The sequence below is a fragment of the Sebastes umbrosus genome, chromosome 1 (genome assembly GCF_015220745.1).
Source record: "Sebastes umbrosus isolate fSebUmb1 chromosome 1, fSebUmb1.pri, whole genome shotgun sequence".
Classification (NCBI taxonomy): Eukaryota; Metazoa; Chordata; class Actinopteri; order Perciformes; family Sebastidae; genus Sebastes; species Sebastes umbrosus.
The window spans coordinates 39714759-39729763 of NC_051269.1; the positions used below are offsets into that span (position 1 = coordinate 39714759).

At 41.6% G+C, this 15005-nt stretch overlaps 1 protein-coding gene across 8 annotated transcripts in view; it reads left to right on the top strand.

Moving 5' to 3' along the window:
• The window catches only part of chl1b (cell adhesion molecule L1-like b), an 83327-nt gene that overhangs the window by 41097 nt on the left and 27225 nt on the right, over window positions 1-15005 (top strand). For 5 of the 8 annotated variants that reach the window (XM_037774418.1, XM_037774378.1, XM_037774361.1 and 2 more), the window contains 10 exons: window positions 3611-3808; window positions 6292-6309; window positions 8811-8919; window positions 9147-9337; window positions 9946-10068; window positions 11416-11586; window positions 11894-11920; window positions 12045-12159; window positions 12295-12476; window positions 13593-13724. In XM_037774418.1, coding sequence (XP_037630346.1) covers window positions 3709-3808; window positions 6292-6309; window positions 8811-8919; window positions 9147-9337; window positions 9946-10068; window positions 11416-11586; window positions 11894-11920; window positions 12045-12159; window positions 12295-12476; window positions 13593-13724 — 1168 coding nt within the window. In that variant the 5' untranslated portion in view covers window positions 3611-3708. The remainder of the gene's footprint in view (window positions 1-3610; window positions 3809-6291; window positions 6310-8810; window positions 8920-9146; window positions 9338-9945; window positions 10069-11415; window positions 11587-11893; window positions 11921-12044; window positions 12160-12294; window positions 12477-13592; window positions 13725-15005) is intronic. The other 3 variants (XM_037774387.1, XM_037774397.1, XM_037774403.1) reach the window with 3 other exon arrangements.

Below are 15005 nucleotides of genomic sequence, written 5' to 3' on the forward strand. Positions count from 1 at the left end.
ATGACAATTCATGAAGGATGGATGAAGTCACAGAGACACGTTAAATAAACACTTGTGTTGTCAAATCAACAAGTTGGTCCTCCATTTCTGAGCTCCATCTTACTACTACTTTATGCTTCACGTTTTGCATTAGGACAGGCATTAGACGCAGCCGCCATGACGACGGTGGTTGTCCTTCCTTCTGGAAAGATAATCTTTAGAACCATCAAAAGATTTGAGGCTTTGCTGACGATTGTCGGGAGGGGGGAATAGAGCCCCAAATCGTCTTGATTCTGGTGTAGCGTGTGCCCGGCTTTAGCTTTACTGAACCTGTCTGTGCGCGATAAATTACACCTTTATTATTCTTATTGGTAGATGAAGATTTGTGACCCAATATATTCCCATCACAGCTCCGGCCACCTTCAACCTGAGCAGAGGTCTAATCAGCCAGAATAACTGAAAACACCTGTGTGGGTGTACAGAGGTTTTATGAAGCTATTAACTCTTCATGTAGCTCATGACAGGATTTTGAAAGTTGAACGTTTTTCGAAAACAGGCTGGGTTGTTTTTTATTGTGGAGAAGGCTTTAATGATGATGAGAAAAATTAGGTTACAACGCCTTTGTTCCAAATTGCTCTACATTCGAAAGTGATTTGGTGTTGTTGTTGACAAGGGGGAAGTTTTGTCGGAGAGCGCTCTACATCTGTCACTCAGACAGAGCTTTAAAGTACGGCGGCAGATTTCCCTTGGCCCACATGTCTTCAGTTCCCTCTGTGTGCCCCCTCCACCACACAGCTTCTGTCCCCCTCTGAGCCGTGGCTAAGTAAGGTTAGGGTTCGTATTGGCCTTCCCACAGTGAGCAGCTTTTAACCTCCTGCCAGCTTCATCAATCTCAGCCTGGTGAGATCGCTGCTGAAGGGGGCGGGGATTAAGAACAGCCTGCCGTCTGTAAATCAGGGGAACTTGAGGGGGCCCCTCTCGTGTGCATCATATAGTATAGGTCCAACGGGCACCTGTGAATGTAGACATCAGCACTCGCAGCAGCTAAACCCCAAGAGCGGACCTCCCTCGAACCAGATGGCCGAGCTGGTTCTCAATAAATGTTTAACGAGGAGAGAACAAATTAAATCAGGAGGCAAATTCTCAAGCACAGTTTGAACAATGTAATCCATCGGAGGTGGTGTTGGGTTGGTAAAGGATTTTTGGCCAGCACAAAAGGACAATGAGAAAACATTTTCTTGTGGGGATTGTAACTCCCCTCCCTCTCCTCTCCTCTTAACCAGGCCAATCTTACCAACAAAGCACGAGCCAATTAGCCCAAAGCCCTTACCTTTTTGATTTTAATCCGTGTGTTAGCAACATAAATCACCATGTCTGGGAAACACTGAAACAATGGAGAGCCTAAGGCATTTATTTTCTGGATGACTTATAACTCTGAGACACCAAATCTTCAGTTGGATATAAAGTCAATAGGCCTGAATTGTGATTGAGTGGGGTGGATATATATAACGTATAGCACACTCAAAAGTCTGGAGCCTGACGCTGTAGGTGGGTGGGGCAGGGGTCACAATGGTTCAGGAGGCCAGTATTGAGTCACAGACAGAGTTAATACCATTAACATGAGGCATGGTTGAAAAGTTCAGAGTGCACGTTGGTCTGTAAAACGGATCTGCACCGAATGAATGAAATCGACTCTTTTGTTCTTTGGTCAATTATTTAATTACATCCGTTGAACGGGAGTTTGACCTCAGTGTTTCCTATTGAATTTGTGAAGGCAGTAAGAAGAGAAGCCAACGTTTGGATTCAAGCACTATTGTGAACAGCGAGCTCTTTTGTTGACATCGCACAGCTGGTTGAGCACACACTAGTTACTGTACAGCTCATGTCCTGGTGACTACTACTTAAAGGCCGGCCCACACTAAAAGATGTTTTTTAAATCTTAACAGTTTTTGAAAATGTGAGAGACCCCACACATAACGAATTTAACAGTTTTGTTCTTATAGTTTGTGGTGATTTGACCAACTAACAGATTCCATTCATTAACAACAAGAATCCCGACTAAAAAAAAACTGAAATCATCAAAATCTCTCGCCATCAAACGTGACTTCAGTGTAAACAAACATGGTGGACGACGGGCAGGAAGAATTAGCGATGTTAGTTTTTCCGCTACTTTGTACTGAAAATTCAGGAAGCAAAAAGAAAACTAATGGATGAAGTCATGGAGACATGTTAAATAAACACTTGTGTTGCCACAAATCAACAAGTTGGTCCTCCATTTCTGAGGTCCATTGCTTTAGCTTTGCATTAGCTCATGCATTAACCGCGGCCGACATGACGGCGGAGGTTTTCCTTCTGCTTCAGTCAGCTTGGTTCTCTATTGGCTATCGTCCTTTCCCACGTGACTGCGTCATCGGCTGTACTCGGGGTTCCCCACACATACAACAGGATATCCGATCTAAATATTGAACGTTTAATATTTAGGATTTGAAATCAGTGCGGCCAGGATGGACTTCTGAACCGATCGGGGGTTGTAAAAAACCCTCTTAACGGGTAAGTGTGTTACATTAACAGCACACACGCCTCGATGCCCTTTCAACACTAATACATTAATTGCAATGCTGGACTTTATCAGTGTGATGCTCCTTGCGTGTCCTGTTTTACATGAACGCCAGCAGAACTCCCTGTAGAATTTCTCTAAAACTCTTTTACTATTATTTCTCTGTTTCTTATCGCTGTGTTTGTTAGCTGTTGAGCTAATTACTCCAGCGTGACCCGACCGAGCTGGTTCCCAGCCAACACGAGGAAGACTAATGAACCGTCACCCCAGACTGGAGAGCACACTGCTACAGACACTAAAATTCCCATTCATCCCTCTTTTCCGTCCTCCAAGTTGTGCACTCTGGACTGATCATGTGCTCATTATGGTCCAGACTCTGGTCTGTTAGCTGGAAAATGATCCAGTGCTCTGTACTCTGCAGCCTGTCAGTGTGTGAGCGCAGACAGCTTACTCTCTCTGACTGTTAACTACGTATATGCTATTTATGCCTCGCACCCCTCAGGCAGCAACATTTGCTGCAATAATAGGTAAACGTGTAGCTGCATTGTTAATCTCTTTGAGTCATTGTTATCAGAAACATGCAGGCACAGATGAAAACAGCACCGCGATTAAATCGGCTCAATGGTATCTTGACTTTGATGGTAATTTTGATTTCAATCTTGGCTCGGTTTCTGCCACTAATGCTGAACATCTGCCATGCATTAATAAATCCACAGGCTCCCTTCATTTGTTTATTTATTTATTTCCATTGTCGCGTGAAAAATACACTTCCTGCTACACACTTCCACAGACATCAAACCACAAAACAAGCTGAGTCCCAAGAGGGGGGAAAGGGGACGATAGGAAGCTTTAATGTGAATATTTCTTTGTCACAGCAAAAATTTGAACTAGCGCAGAGCGAGAGTCCCTGTTGATGCAAATGGAAATGTGCGGTGTGCCTGGTTATGCCTGGCTGAGCAGAGAGCAGTCGGGCTCCCGGTCACGGGGGATTTGTTGTGTTTGGGGTTTGCCTTTCCCGTCTGCCAGCGCGTGGGTGGATTCATGGGGCCTTCTCCGTCTGTGCTTCTTTCACAGGTACCGCATCTCCAGCGCGCCAGAGAGATGAACTGAGGACCGAGCGGGAGACAGCACTCGTTTCTTGAAGACGTCCGAGACTTAAGGAGAAAAAAACCATGAGGTTGCAGAGGAGCCCGGGACTGGTCGCCGTGCTGGGCTTGATCGCCTGTATTTGTGCCTTTCATACGACTACAGCCATTGACATCCCTCTGGAAGGTGAGTGCTGACTTATACTATGCAGGAGGGTACACATCTGCTTCAATGACTTCAAAGAGCAGTTCACTCAAATAACAAGTTGTCATACCGACTACTTTCTATCAAAGAAATAGTCTCTATTGGAAAAGAAAATACATCATTTTGATGAATATCCAGAAAAACAAGGGCATTGTTTCTGGAAAGACAACTTTGCTGTTGAGTTTTTAAATGTAAATTTGGAATGCTGTTAGCACCACATGTTGCAAAAATCCCAGAGAAAGATATCTCAAAATCTTCGTAAATGAAGCTAAAAATGATCTGGATTGATGGGGAGATACCTTTAGAGGTTTGTGGGGGAACTGACCATTTAAATCATTGCTTGAACGCTGTAAAACATTATAAACTAGTGCGACTTAAGTGTTCCTTCGCTGCTTTCAAAATGTGAGTTGACTGAACTAAACTTGAATAATTTGAAAAAACAAGTTCAATTAATTAACATATCTTAAAGGTCCCATATTGTATTAAGTGAGATTTTCACATCTTTTATATTATAAAGCAGGTTTAAGTGATATATAAATACTGTGAAAGTATCAAAACGCTGTATCCACAGAGAAATACACACAGCTCGTATTCAGAAACTGTGCGTTCGAAACAAACCTTCAGGATCTCTGTACAATTTTGATGTCACAAATCTACGATATTTAGACAATTTCACAGTTTTTAAACGTAAACATTCTAAATGTGTCCCAGTTTATTTCCTCTTTCAGTATATGTGAATGAAATCAGCTGACAGGAAGTAAACATGGACCCAAGCTGTTTCCTAGCAACGCAATTCCGTTGCCATTCCGTTGAAATGCGCTAAAACGGAGCGTTTCTGATAGAGGGTAAATACAGGTATATTCAGACAGCCAGTATGAGAAAAATAATGTGTTGTTTGAACATTAAAGCGTGTAAACATGTTCTCGTAGAAACCCAATAATACAAGTATGAACCTGAAGATGAGCATGATATGTCTCCTTTAAGTTTTTTTTGGAGAGTTTTAATCAAGCAGCAACTTCTAGTTTTGAAAAGTGAAGCCAATTCTGAAGTGCCTTAATCTTGCATTCTTTCTAACAGCCAGCAGGGGGCGACTCCTCTGGTTGCTAAAAGAAGTCTGATTGTATAGAAGTCTATGAGAAAATGAGCCTACTTCTCTCTTGATTTATTACCTCAGTAAACATTGTAAACATGAGTTTATGGTCTCAATCACTAGTTTCAAGTCTTCTTCAATACAGCATGATGTTCATTTAGTAAATTATGGTCCCATTTAGAGTCAAATAGACCATAAAGCAGGGGATGCTTTAGGGCGTGACTACCTTTTGATTGACAGGTTGCTACCACGGCGTTGTCCCATCTGGGAGTTGTCCGTTTTTTCGTCTTAGAACTTTAACTTTTTCACAGTGTGTTTTCAGTTCATGAAAGTTAATTGTATCACTTTGGTCACCTAAGAATGTGTTATTCAGGGTTCGGTTGTACTTAGCTCCACCCTCTCGTGTCACTTCTGGTTGCAAAAAAACAAGAAGGCGACGGCCAAAATACCAAACTCGAGGCCTCAAAATGTCAGTCCACAAACCAATGGGTGATGTCACAGTGACTACGTTCACTTCTTTTATACAGTCTGCAGTTTAAACCCTCAAACAATGCATGCTGGGAAGACTGCTAATATGCTGATCGCATTTGTTTAGATACTAAATTTGATTTATTTAGTGAACGATTGACAGTACATTCAAGACCTCATGTCAGACGGCCTCATATTAGTTCTGAAATGACTCTGAAAATTGATATCTTGTATATTTATATAAGGTTAATGATAAAAGATTACCAACTAAATCACCGTTTTACAGTCTAACAGTTCAGTATGAATTCAGGCTGAATTTCTCCATAACAGACACTTACTTATTAAACACACATTAAAAGCTTCATGAAGCCAGAAGACGCAGCAGAGGATGTAAACAAGGACAGGTCATGTAAAAGGAGTCTTACAATTGTTAATGCTCATCTACAGAGAATTTGTCCGTTGTTCATCTTCAAGTGCTTTTATCAGAAAAAAAAAGGTATTGAATAATTTAGAGGCAGATATATCACACTATAGAGAACTGTTACAATCATCAAGCGTTCTGTGAATGGAATATATTTACAGCTATTATCTTGTTTGAATCAGGTTTTTTGTTTCTTTTGTGTCAGATCTGCATGTATCCCAGTTTCCTTGGAAACGCATATCAAACCTCTCCCTCTAAATTATTCACAAATATCTCTTAAGGGCGCGATAAAGAAGAGTTCAAACAGGTTTTCTGGGCTCACTGATGTCAGAATATCGTGTTAATTCAGTCGTCTGTTTTGCATTACTCATGTGTGTGTTTAAAAGGGTTTATGTAGAGAATGCTTGTGACATGAAGAGATAATTCCCCAACTGCTGACTGGTTTTGTTTTGTTTATTTCCCCCCCTGCTGCCGTGGATTTTGTAGTTTTAGGTCATATAAACAGTAAGTTCAGTCTGCCATAACGTAGCTGGTATTAGTGACATCCTCTGCTCTCTCATGTTAATCTCCTTGGCTCGCTGTTGAGCGCAGCGGCAGCTTTACTCACAGCCATATGTGTTGGGTCTGAATCTCATGTGTCATCAGTCATGACTCTATAATACTGGTGTTTAGCTTGTAGGACTCATGGCATGTCCTCATTTTTCCTTTACACTTAGTCACTTAGTACCATTAATACTCGTTGTGTTGTGTTTGTTCTATGCATAGCACATGTCAGAACTCTGCCATCACAATATCATACGAGACCAAATGAGAGTTTTGTTCCAAAATAAAACCAATCTAACAAAATGACTTTTAAATGGAAAACCATCAACTCTATAGACAAAATAATCATAAACATCATAGTACAGTGGTTCCCAACCTCAGGATTTTCCTGCATAGAGGAATTTTTGGCGCCCCCCCAAAGAGGGTTTTAGCCAACGCCAAAATGATAAGAACTGGGAATAAAAAATAACAATTCAAATGTGTTTGATAGCAATTTATGAAACAATGGTTGAACAAGCAGAACATAAACTTCAACACAACGTCTTTGACTTCCGGCAGTCAACTCCCCTCTCATCCACAGTCGCTTTATTTTACACATGCGTCTGGCGCTGGATAAACCAGATAATATGCACTGGTTTGAGTGGGCCTGAACGCTCCACTGGGAAGCTAGCGCTAATGGGATAATTTTTACTGTCCAGAGTCGGGCTGTACCGGACTCTCCCGGTGGTTTTAACGATAGTATTTAATCTAAGTTTTACCGTCCAGAGTCAGGCTTCTCCAGCATCTCCATGTACTTAGCTGAACAGTAGGTGGCAGCATGCACCTTTAACGTTGGTTTGTCGTCCACCAGCAAAGGAGGTTGAAATGTGACCTGCCTCCCCTCTATCAACCAAACACCCCTTCCTCAAACTCGCCCCCTCCCCCCTTCCCATCTTCCAATGTTGTATTATAAAATTATTTTTATGCCTCCGCGCCGGTGACAGCCGTGGCCGGAAGCGTTATGTTTTTGAGTTGTCCGTCCATCCGTCCAGACCATTCTCCTGAACTCATCTCAGGAATCTCAGGAACGCCTAGAGGGAATTTCGTCAAATTTGGCACAAATATCCAGCTGGACTGAAGGATGAACTGAATCGATTTTGCTGGTTGAAGGTCAAGATCGCAGTGACCTCACGGCCAGACCATTCTCGTGAGCACGATATCCCAGGAACGCCTGGAGGGAATTTGGCACCAATGTCCACTTGGACTGCAGGATGAGCAGATTACATTTCGGTGGTCAAAGGTCAATGGTCAAGGTCAACACGTTTTTGGCCATAACTCAAGAATTCATATGCTAATTTTGACAATTTCACCCAAATGTCTAATAGAATAAAATGATCACATTTTGCACAGACATGGATGTAAACTGCAACTTGACTGGTTGGCAGAGGTATACAACTGTGAGTCGTGATACTAGTTTTAACCAGGTTTGTTAATTGGGGTCTCATCAATCTCAACACAGATCGGCTATCGGTCTGATGACGGGGGCATGGGGTTATATTTCTTGGGTCTGGTGTAGCCAGTGGATATCCGGGCCAAGACTTTCCTTTCGACCAGCTCATTGTTTACAGTTCGATTAGCAACTTGAGAGCAAGACTAAAGTTGGAGTTTAGAGACGACGTGTACGACGGGATTGTTTCATGAGTTTGTTTCAGTTTACAAGCTTATTTTTAACCAATAAAAAGCTAAATCATCATCAGACGATAGCCGATGTGTTCTGAGACTGCATTTCTGCCAATGCGTTCCGCCTTTTTTGTTCTCCACACGGACTGTTTACCTGCATTCAACCAAAGCCTGCTCGAACGTGATTGGTCAATACAAAATATTGTCCAGTTGCTGATATGAATGAAGAATCTGTTTATAGAGATTATGGTTTAATTTACTCCATCATAAGACATTTTTGTTTATCAAATGGTCATAAATAACAGGGAAACGCATAGATTTCTGTCAAATAAGGTAACACAGATTCATTGCCTTTACTGTACGTGGACCGATCATGCTTACTGTCATGCATAGTCACACCAAAATGCCCATTCTGAGCCAGGAAAGACCCCCGAATGGGCCCCAAAAAGAATCTGAGTGGTCACAAGATGATTAGAGGGATAAGAAAGAAAGAAAAAGTTAGTTATTTTTCTGACTTTTCTCTCATTTTTGCTTTTTTCAAATGAAATACTGGACTATTTTACTAGTTCAAGCTTCTTAAAATTAGACAATCTAAAAAGTAAAAGTTAATTCCTCAGAAAGACCATGTAACCTGCAGTGAGGGGTCCCAAGTAGACATTGCTTTGTTTCAAGGGGTCACAAGCCAATAAGGTTGGGAACCACTGCCGTAGTATCACATTAACTCTGATTCTTCTGAATAGAGCTCTGTATCGAGGCCTGAGTTGTGTCTCACACGTTTCCATGCTTGTTTGTTTGTTGCCCAGTTGAGCAGCTGCCCACCATCACAGAGCAGTCGCCCAGCTCTCTCATCGCCTTCCCGTTCGACGAGAGCTTCCCCATGACGTGTGAAGCCAAAGGGAATCCCGCTCCAGAGTGAGTACCGAGCCACACATCGCTTCAGATGCAAGAAGGAGGACAGGACGGAGAGCTTGTTAGCAGCCAGACACACACATACACACACACTAATAACAAACAACAACAACAACAACAGTTTGCCATCAACATGTTGTATTTGGGTGCTCTGGTTTAGATCTTTGGAAAATGCTGCTGCAGTGTTAGCTGAAGGACTTGACATTTCAATACTGGCTGTCTTTATGTAGATTCAGATGGACGAAGAATGGGCAGGAATTCGACCCCTCTCTGGACCCCCGGCTGATGAAAGAGGAGGATTCTGGGACCTTTGTGATACCCAATAATGGGAACCTCACAGAGTACCAGGGAACTTATCGCTGTTACGCCTCAAACAAACTGGGGACCGCCATATCGAAGGAGATTGAGTTCATTGTGCCCCGTGAGTAACATACATCTGTGAGTGAGTGTGTGCATGTGTGTGTGTGCGTGTGGTGCTCTATTACAGTGCTTTCAATGGGAATCAGGACCAGCAGTCCCGTGTAATGACTGCACCTCTCCATTGTGAGCTTTTCATTGTATTGGACGTAACAGAAAAGTCATTGAGGCTCCCGAGCTCTCAACCCCTCGCAGCATCTCATCTGTAGTGCTGGAAAGAAAAGCATGGAGTGTGATGCAGCCTCTCCATCATGTCCTTCACTACATTTTTCATTTTGTTCCCAAACACAGTACACATACATTCTCAAAGAAAATCCACACCAAGGGGGACTTTGACTAAATTTGGCCGGGGTTCAACCACTCAGCGGCGGCTGTGACAAGCCACACACAATAGTAGTAGTGATGTCTGTTTTGTTTCTGCAGGCCAAGAACTGAAACATCCCAAAGAGTTCAATCTACTGAAGCCCAGAAAACACATTCTGGGCCTCCCACTAAATCCAAGAATGATATTACTGCCATCTCCTGGAGTAGAGGAGAACTGCATTGTATAGTTTATTCATTCATGTCTTGGCTTCATTTACTCACTGAAGGTTCTGTTTTTTTATTTTCTAGATGTTCCGAAGTTTCCTAAAGAAACACTTGATCCTGTCGTGGTGGAGGAAGGCCAGCCTTTTGTTTTACAGTGTGATCCACCTAAAGGAATCCCTCCCCTCCAGATCTACTGGATGACTATCAGTAAGTGATGATAACTTAATAGTGGTGCAGGTGCAATTTAGTTTAATATACATATTTAAACCTATTGTAATGCTGTATTTAGGTACATCTAAACAGCACACTATTTCGTGTTTCTGAAAACTTTTTCTCCGAACCTCCTGAACTGATTTTTATTATTTTTTTATTTTCATTTGCACACACATAAGACTGCATAAAATCCAGATAATGAAACAAAATAAGAAATGTGTCAGGAGAGGTCAGGAAGCCAGTACAACGGACCTCCTCTCAATTTAAGGAGAACAACAAACAATAAGAAAAAGGCGAAAAAGACAACAAAAAGAAAACGTATCTAACATAATAGAAAATAAATGAAAAATAATGACAACAAGATGCACACAAAATGAGCAAGAAAAACAGCTAATCAGTAAACAACAATCCAATAAATACAAAGAAATACATGAAAAAATTGTGGGGAAAAGAAGAAGAGAATATATTCATCATCATCAATCATGAATTAAATGTGATGACAATGTCCTTTTAAAATGTTCTAAGGATTACAGACTCTTAACTCTTGATTAACCCCTTAAACCTCACTGATCTGAAGGTGGGACGGTCATTACAAACTCATGCTGATACAGAATGTACTGTATATTTAATACTGTCAAACAGTGTGGAAAAAAATGATATTTTCCAAACTTGAAGGCACTTAATGGTCAAGGTGGAAGAAGTATGTATATCTTTATTATACAACTCTGTAAAAAATACTCCATTACAAGTAAAAGCACAGATGTATTATCCAAAGTAAACGTACCCTTTCTGCAGAAAAATTGTCCCATATGATTGATATATTATTATATGTGACAATTAGATTTATGCTGATGCATCAATGCCTAAGCAGTTTATATGCACATCGGTAGTTCAGTCCAGTGATTTCCAACCTTGTGACCCTCCACATTTTCACAAGATAAATCTAAGGGGTTGTGAGATCAATAATGGGGTAAGAAAGAAGAAAAAAATACATTCTGCTTCACAAATTTTTCTCTAATCTTTGCTTTTTTCACAAACCCCTGGTTTATTATATAAAAAAAATGCATTCTATTTCATAAACTTAGCATTTAATATAACTATTTTGTAAGTGAAATCTTAATCTAAAAAGCAATTAGTAACTATACAGTCAGATAAATGTTATAGCAGTAGTACAATACTTCCCTCTGAAATATATGGAGTTGTACAATACTTGAGTTAATGTACTTACAGTTAGATTCTACCACTGCTTCAAGTTACTATGAGTCCAACCTTTTCATGGCTGATGAATGCTCTTTAAGACAAATGTCCATAAACATGAGAACCTCCTCTTCCTGTGCTCAGATCTCCAGCACATCGAGCAGGACGAGAGGGTGTCCATGGGCTTGAACGGAGACCTTTACTTCTCTCACGCCGAGGACAAGGACAGCAGGAGAGACTACTGCTGCTTCGCCGCCTTCCCAAGAATACGAACCATCGTTCAGAAGACCGCCATGTCTGTCATCGTGAAGACAAGTAGGTGTCACTTCAGAGTCTCCGTCTTCACTCAAGTGTTATTTTCCTCTCAAACCAGCGTGATGCGAAACTGTGATTTGTTTTCAGAGCGCTGATCATTTCCAACATGTTCATTGATGTCTGTATTCATAGCTACACTTCAAAAGCCATCCAAGTGTCAGGCTGTCTTGTTTATGTGCATCTCCTCGGTTTTTATGTTGTGATTTTGATCTTCGGTGATGTTTGTCGTGATGTTTACACGCTGTCCTCATGTTCATTGGTTTTCTTTTTTTTTTTTTCGTTTTCGTCTCATCCACCTCCATTTCAGAAAAAAGTGACATGAGTCCTGAAACTGGTAAGTTTGAAGTTTTTAGAGTAAAACACACTCATCATAAACAGCTGTGTGTATGTAAATGTATAAAATATAAAAGTGTAGCCATCTGGTTTCTGTTGTCTAATTCTCTGCTTTACTTCCTCAGCTAATGCAATCCTTGAGAGGAGACCCTCTCTTCTGACGCCCTCTAGTGTCAAGGCATCGGAGACACAGCTGGTCAAAGGAGAGGACATGAGATTGGAGTGTATTGCTGAGGGATTGTAAGTAACCACTTATCTTGAGTTTCTTACATAATTTGGTACTATTTGTCCAACAGTTTAGTCGCTTGTACATATAATATTCTGTCTTTTACAGTCAATATCTCACAGACTCACTCTCTGTCCCCTCTCTGTCAGTCCGACTCCGCAGGTTGAGTGGGTGAAGATCGGTCATAAGCTCCCCCTTAAAGCAAAACTGGAGAATCACGGGAAACTGCTGATTGTGCCCAAAGTTGAACAGGAAGACGGCGGGAAGTACATGTGCAAGGCAAAGAACACGCATGGAGAAGTTGTCCATTACTTCATCCTGAAAGTAGAAGGTAACTAAAGTGCTGTTATTATCATGTCTGACATATTTGAAATCATAAAACTGCTGCATTAGAAGTAAAAGTAAAGTAAAATCAAAAAGACTCCTTTTACATAATAATGTCCCTTGTGACTGATATCTTATTGTGACATTATAATGATTGTTGATACCAATGCATACTGTTGTAGCTGCTTGAAGTGGAACTCATTTGAAGTATTTTCCAGTATGGATACTTTAGTTAAGTGGTTCCCAACCTCAGGATCAGGCCCCTCCAAAGCGTCACAAGATAAATCTGAGGGCTCGTATGATGATCAATAGCGCAGGAAAGAAGAAAAGACTCTTTTACACAAATTTGTATTCATATTTTGGACTTCCCTCTAATTTTCTTCTTTTTCTTTTTGTGAAATATTGAATATTTTTTATTAATTTGGGACTCCAACATTTATTTAAATGAAACCATGTGAGGAGTTTAGAGGGGAAATGTCTCTTTGGTGGAGCTGCTAACACCGCATAGACATCTGAAATCCAACTAGATGCTGGTTTTATGTACAGTAAGGTTATAAACCACTGGTTTAATCTTTCTTATGAACTCATCCAAAGAATACTTACAATTGTTGTCAAATAAATGTAGTGAAGTAAAATGTACAGTATTTCCTTTTGAAATGTATTGGAGTAGAAGGATAAAGTAGCAGGAAATACTTCATGTAAAGTACCTGAAGTACAGTACTTGAGTAAATGTACCCTCTGCTTACTTTAAAGTTTAATCGTATTTTGGTACATTGGCTATACTCTGTATAGGATGTTCTGTAAATACAAAGAAAGGAGCGGAGTTATAGGCTCAGCAGTATAGATGCAACACTATTATAAATCAAATTAGTGCCTAATACACAATAATGATGCAGTTAGGAGTGAAAGATTGTCTCCTGAATAAACTTGGAGTCGTTGTGCAGCTGTTACTTTTTAGTCGAAATACCCTGTAAATAACCATAATGTCCTCTGCTGTGAATTGTTTCTCTGGCTGGACCTGTAAACGCAGCATTTATTGCAGCAGGACTCTCTTACGGCTTAGTGTCGTTCTTATAATGCCACTCGTCAGTCTGATAATATCATGCTGATTGTGTCTTCCCAGAGCCTCCAGAGTGGCTGGTTGAGCCTGAGAGTCAGCTCAGTATGATCGGCTCAGACGTGCTCATCAAGTGCTCCGCCAGCGGGACTCCTCAGCCGACTATAACGTGGAGGGTGAACGGCGAACCTCTGCAGGGTCAGTCACACTTCAGACTCACTTCACTATTTCAAACCTTTCTACTGAGGGCTAATTCCGATTATTTGGTCAGTTTGAATTAACCAAAAGGCTAAATGTTGATGTCGTCTTGCTTTCCTTTTGTAAGTTGTTTTAACCTACTACATAACTTATAACTCCAGGGTATGTTTCTGACTTCAGCTCGGAGAGGTTGTTGGAGAAATTGAAGCCAGGCTGTCTTTAATGTACATACTAGGGCTGGGCCATTCATCTTTTTTTTTTATTTCAATTACGATTTTGTCTTCCAACGATTATGAAAACAAGATAATTCAGATAAAACAATTATTGTGCTGCATTCTGTTTCGCATTGATGTTCTCGTTTTGTCTCGTGTTATAAATCCAGCGCACCCCTTTCCTTTACAGTGGTGCGCTGTCGCCCCTCCCCAGTTGTTCCCATTCATTAATTTGTCCCGCCACAGTTTCACAATGAACCAAAAGTATTCTGACATTTCTCAACGGGTGGGATCCGCTCAGTCTGCCCGGGGGATTCAACTCGGCGGGTCGGGTGTGGGAGGATCTCCTCGTGCGACCTCTCTCCGGCGGTGGTTGGCCCTTGCTGGATGCATTTTCTCCGTGGCGGTGCATTGCGTTTCAAGTCCATTTCCCCATCAAATAGTGTTTCCCTCCTGTTAAAATGATAGCACTTCCCCCTCGGTAGTTAGGGTTAGGGTTAAGGGTTGGTTCAGGTTTGGAAACACATATTGACGGGAAACAGTACTTGACACAACACCGGCTCTAGGTTGGCTTGGAACGGCCCGGGGTTAAGGTGGCTCACGGCTCCGGCCTGAGCTTTACAACAGTCCTCGCCCTGACCTCGCCGCCTCCCGGGGCCGTGGACTTAGTGCTTGCGGTGCCCTCTCTCCCCGCGGGGATGGACAGGGCTCCCTACTCCAGGCGCGACTGTCCTCAGCGGGAGGGTGTCTGCGGCGACGTCGGCTCAGCTACCCACCCGCCCCGTCTCGAAACACGGACCCCGTCTCGTTTACAATGCTTTGCGGGTGTGACTTTTTTGCCGTGTCGTCAACATTCATATATCTACACAACCGGTGTGTTTAGGATTAAACTGTTTACAAGAGCATAAAGTTCTTCATGGATCTAACCTCTTAATGTTGCTCTCAAAGTGCACCAGATTGATGCATTTCACTTTAAAATGTACGCTACAAAAAAGCTCTTTCTAGATGCATGATGTTTCCAAAGTCAACAAGTAAATGTGTTACATAATTGTAATCTCAATGCATGATT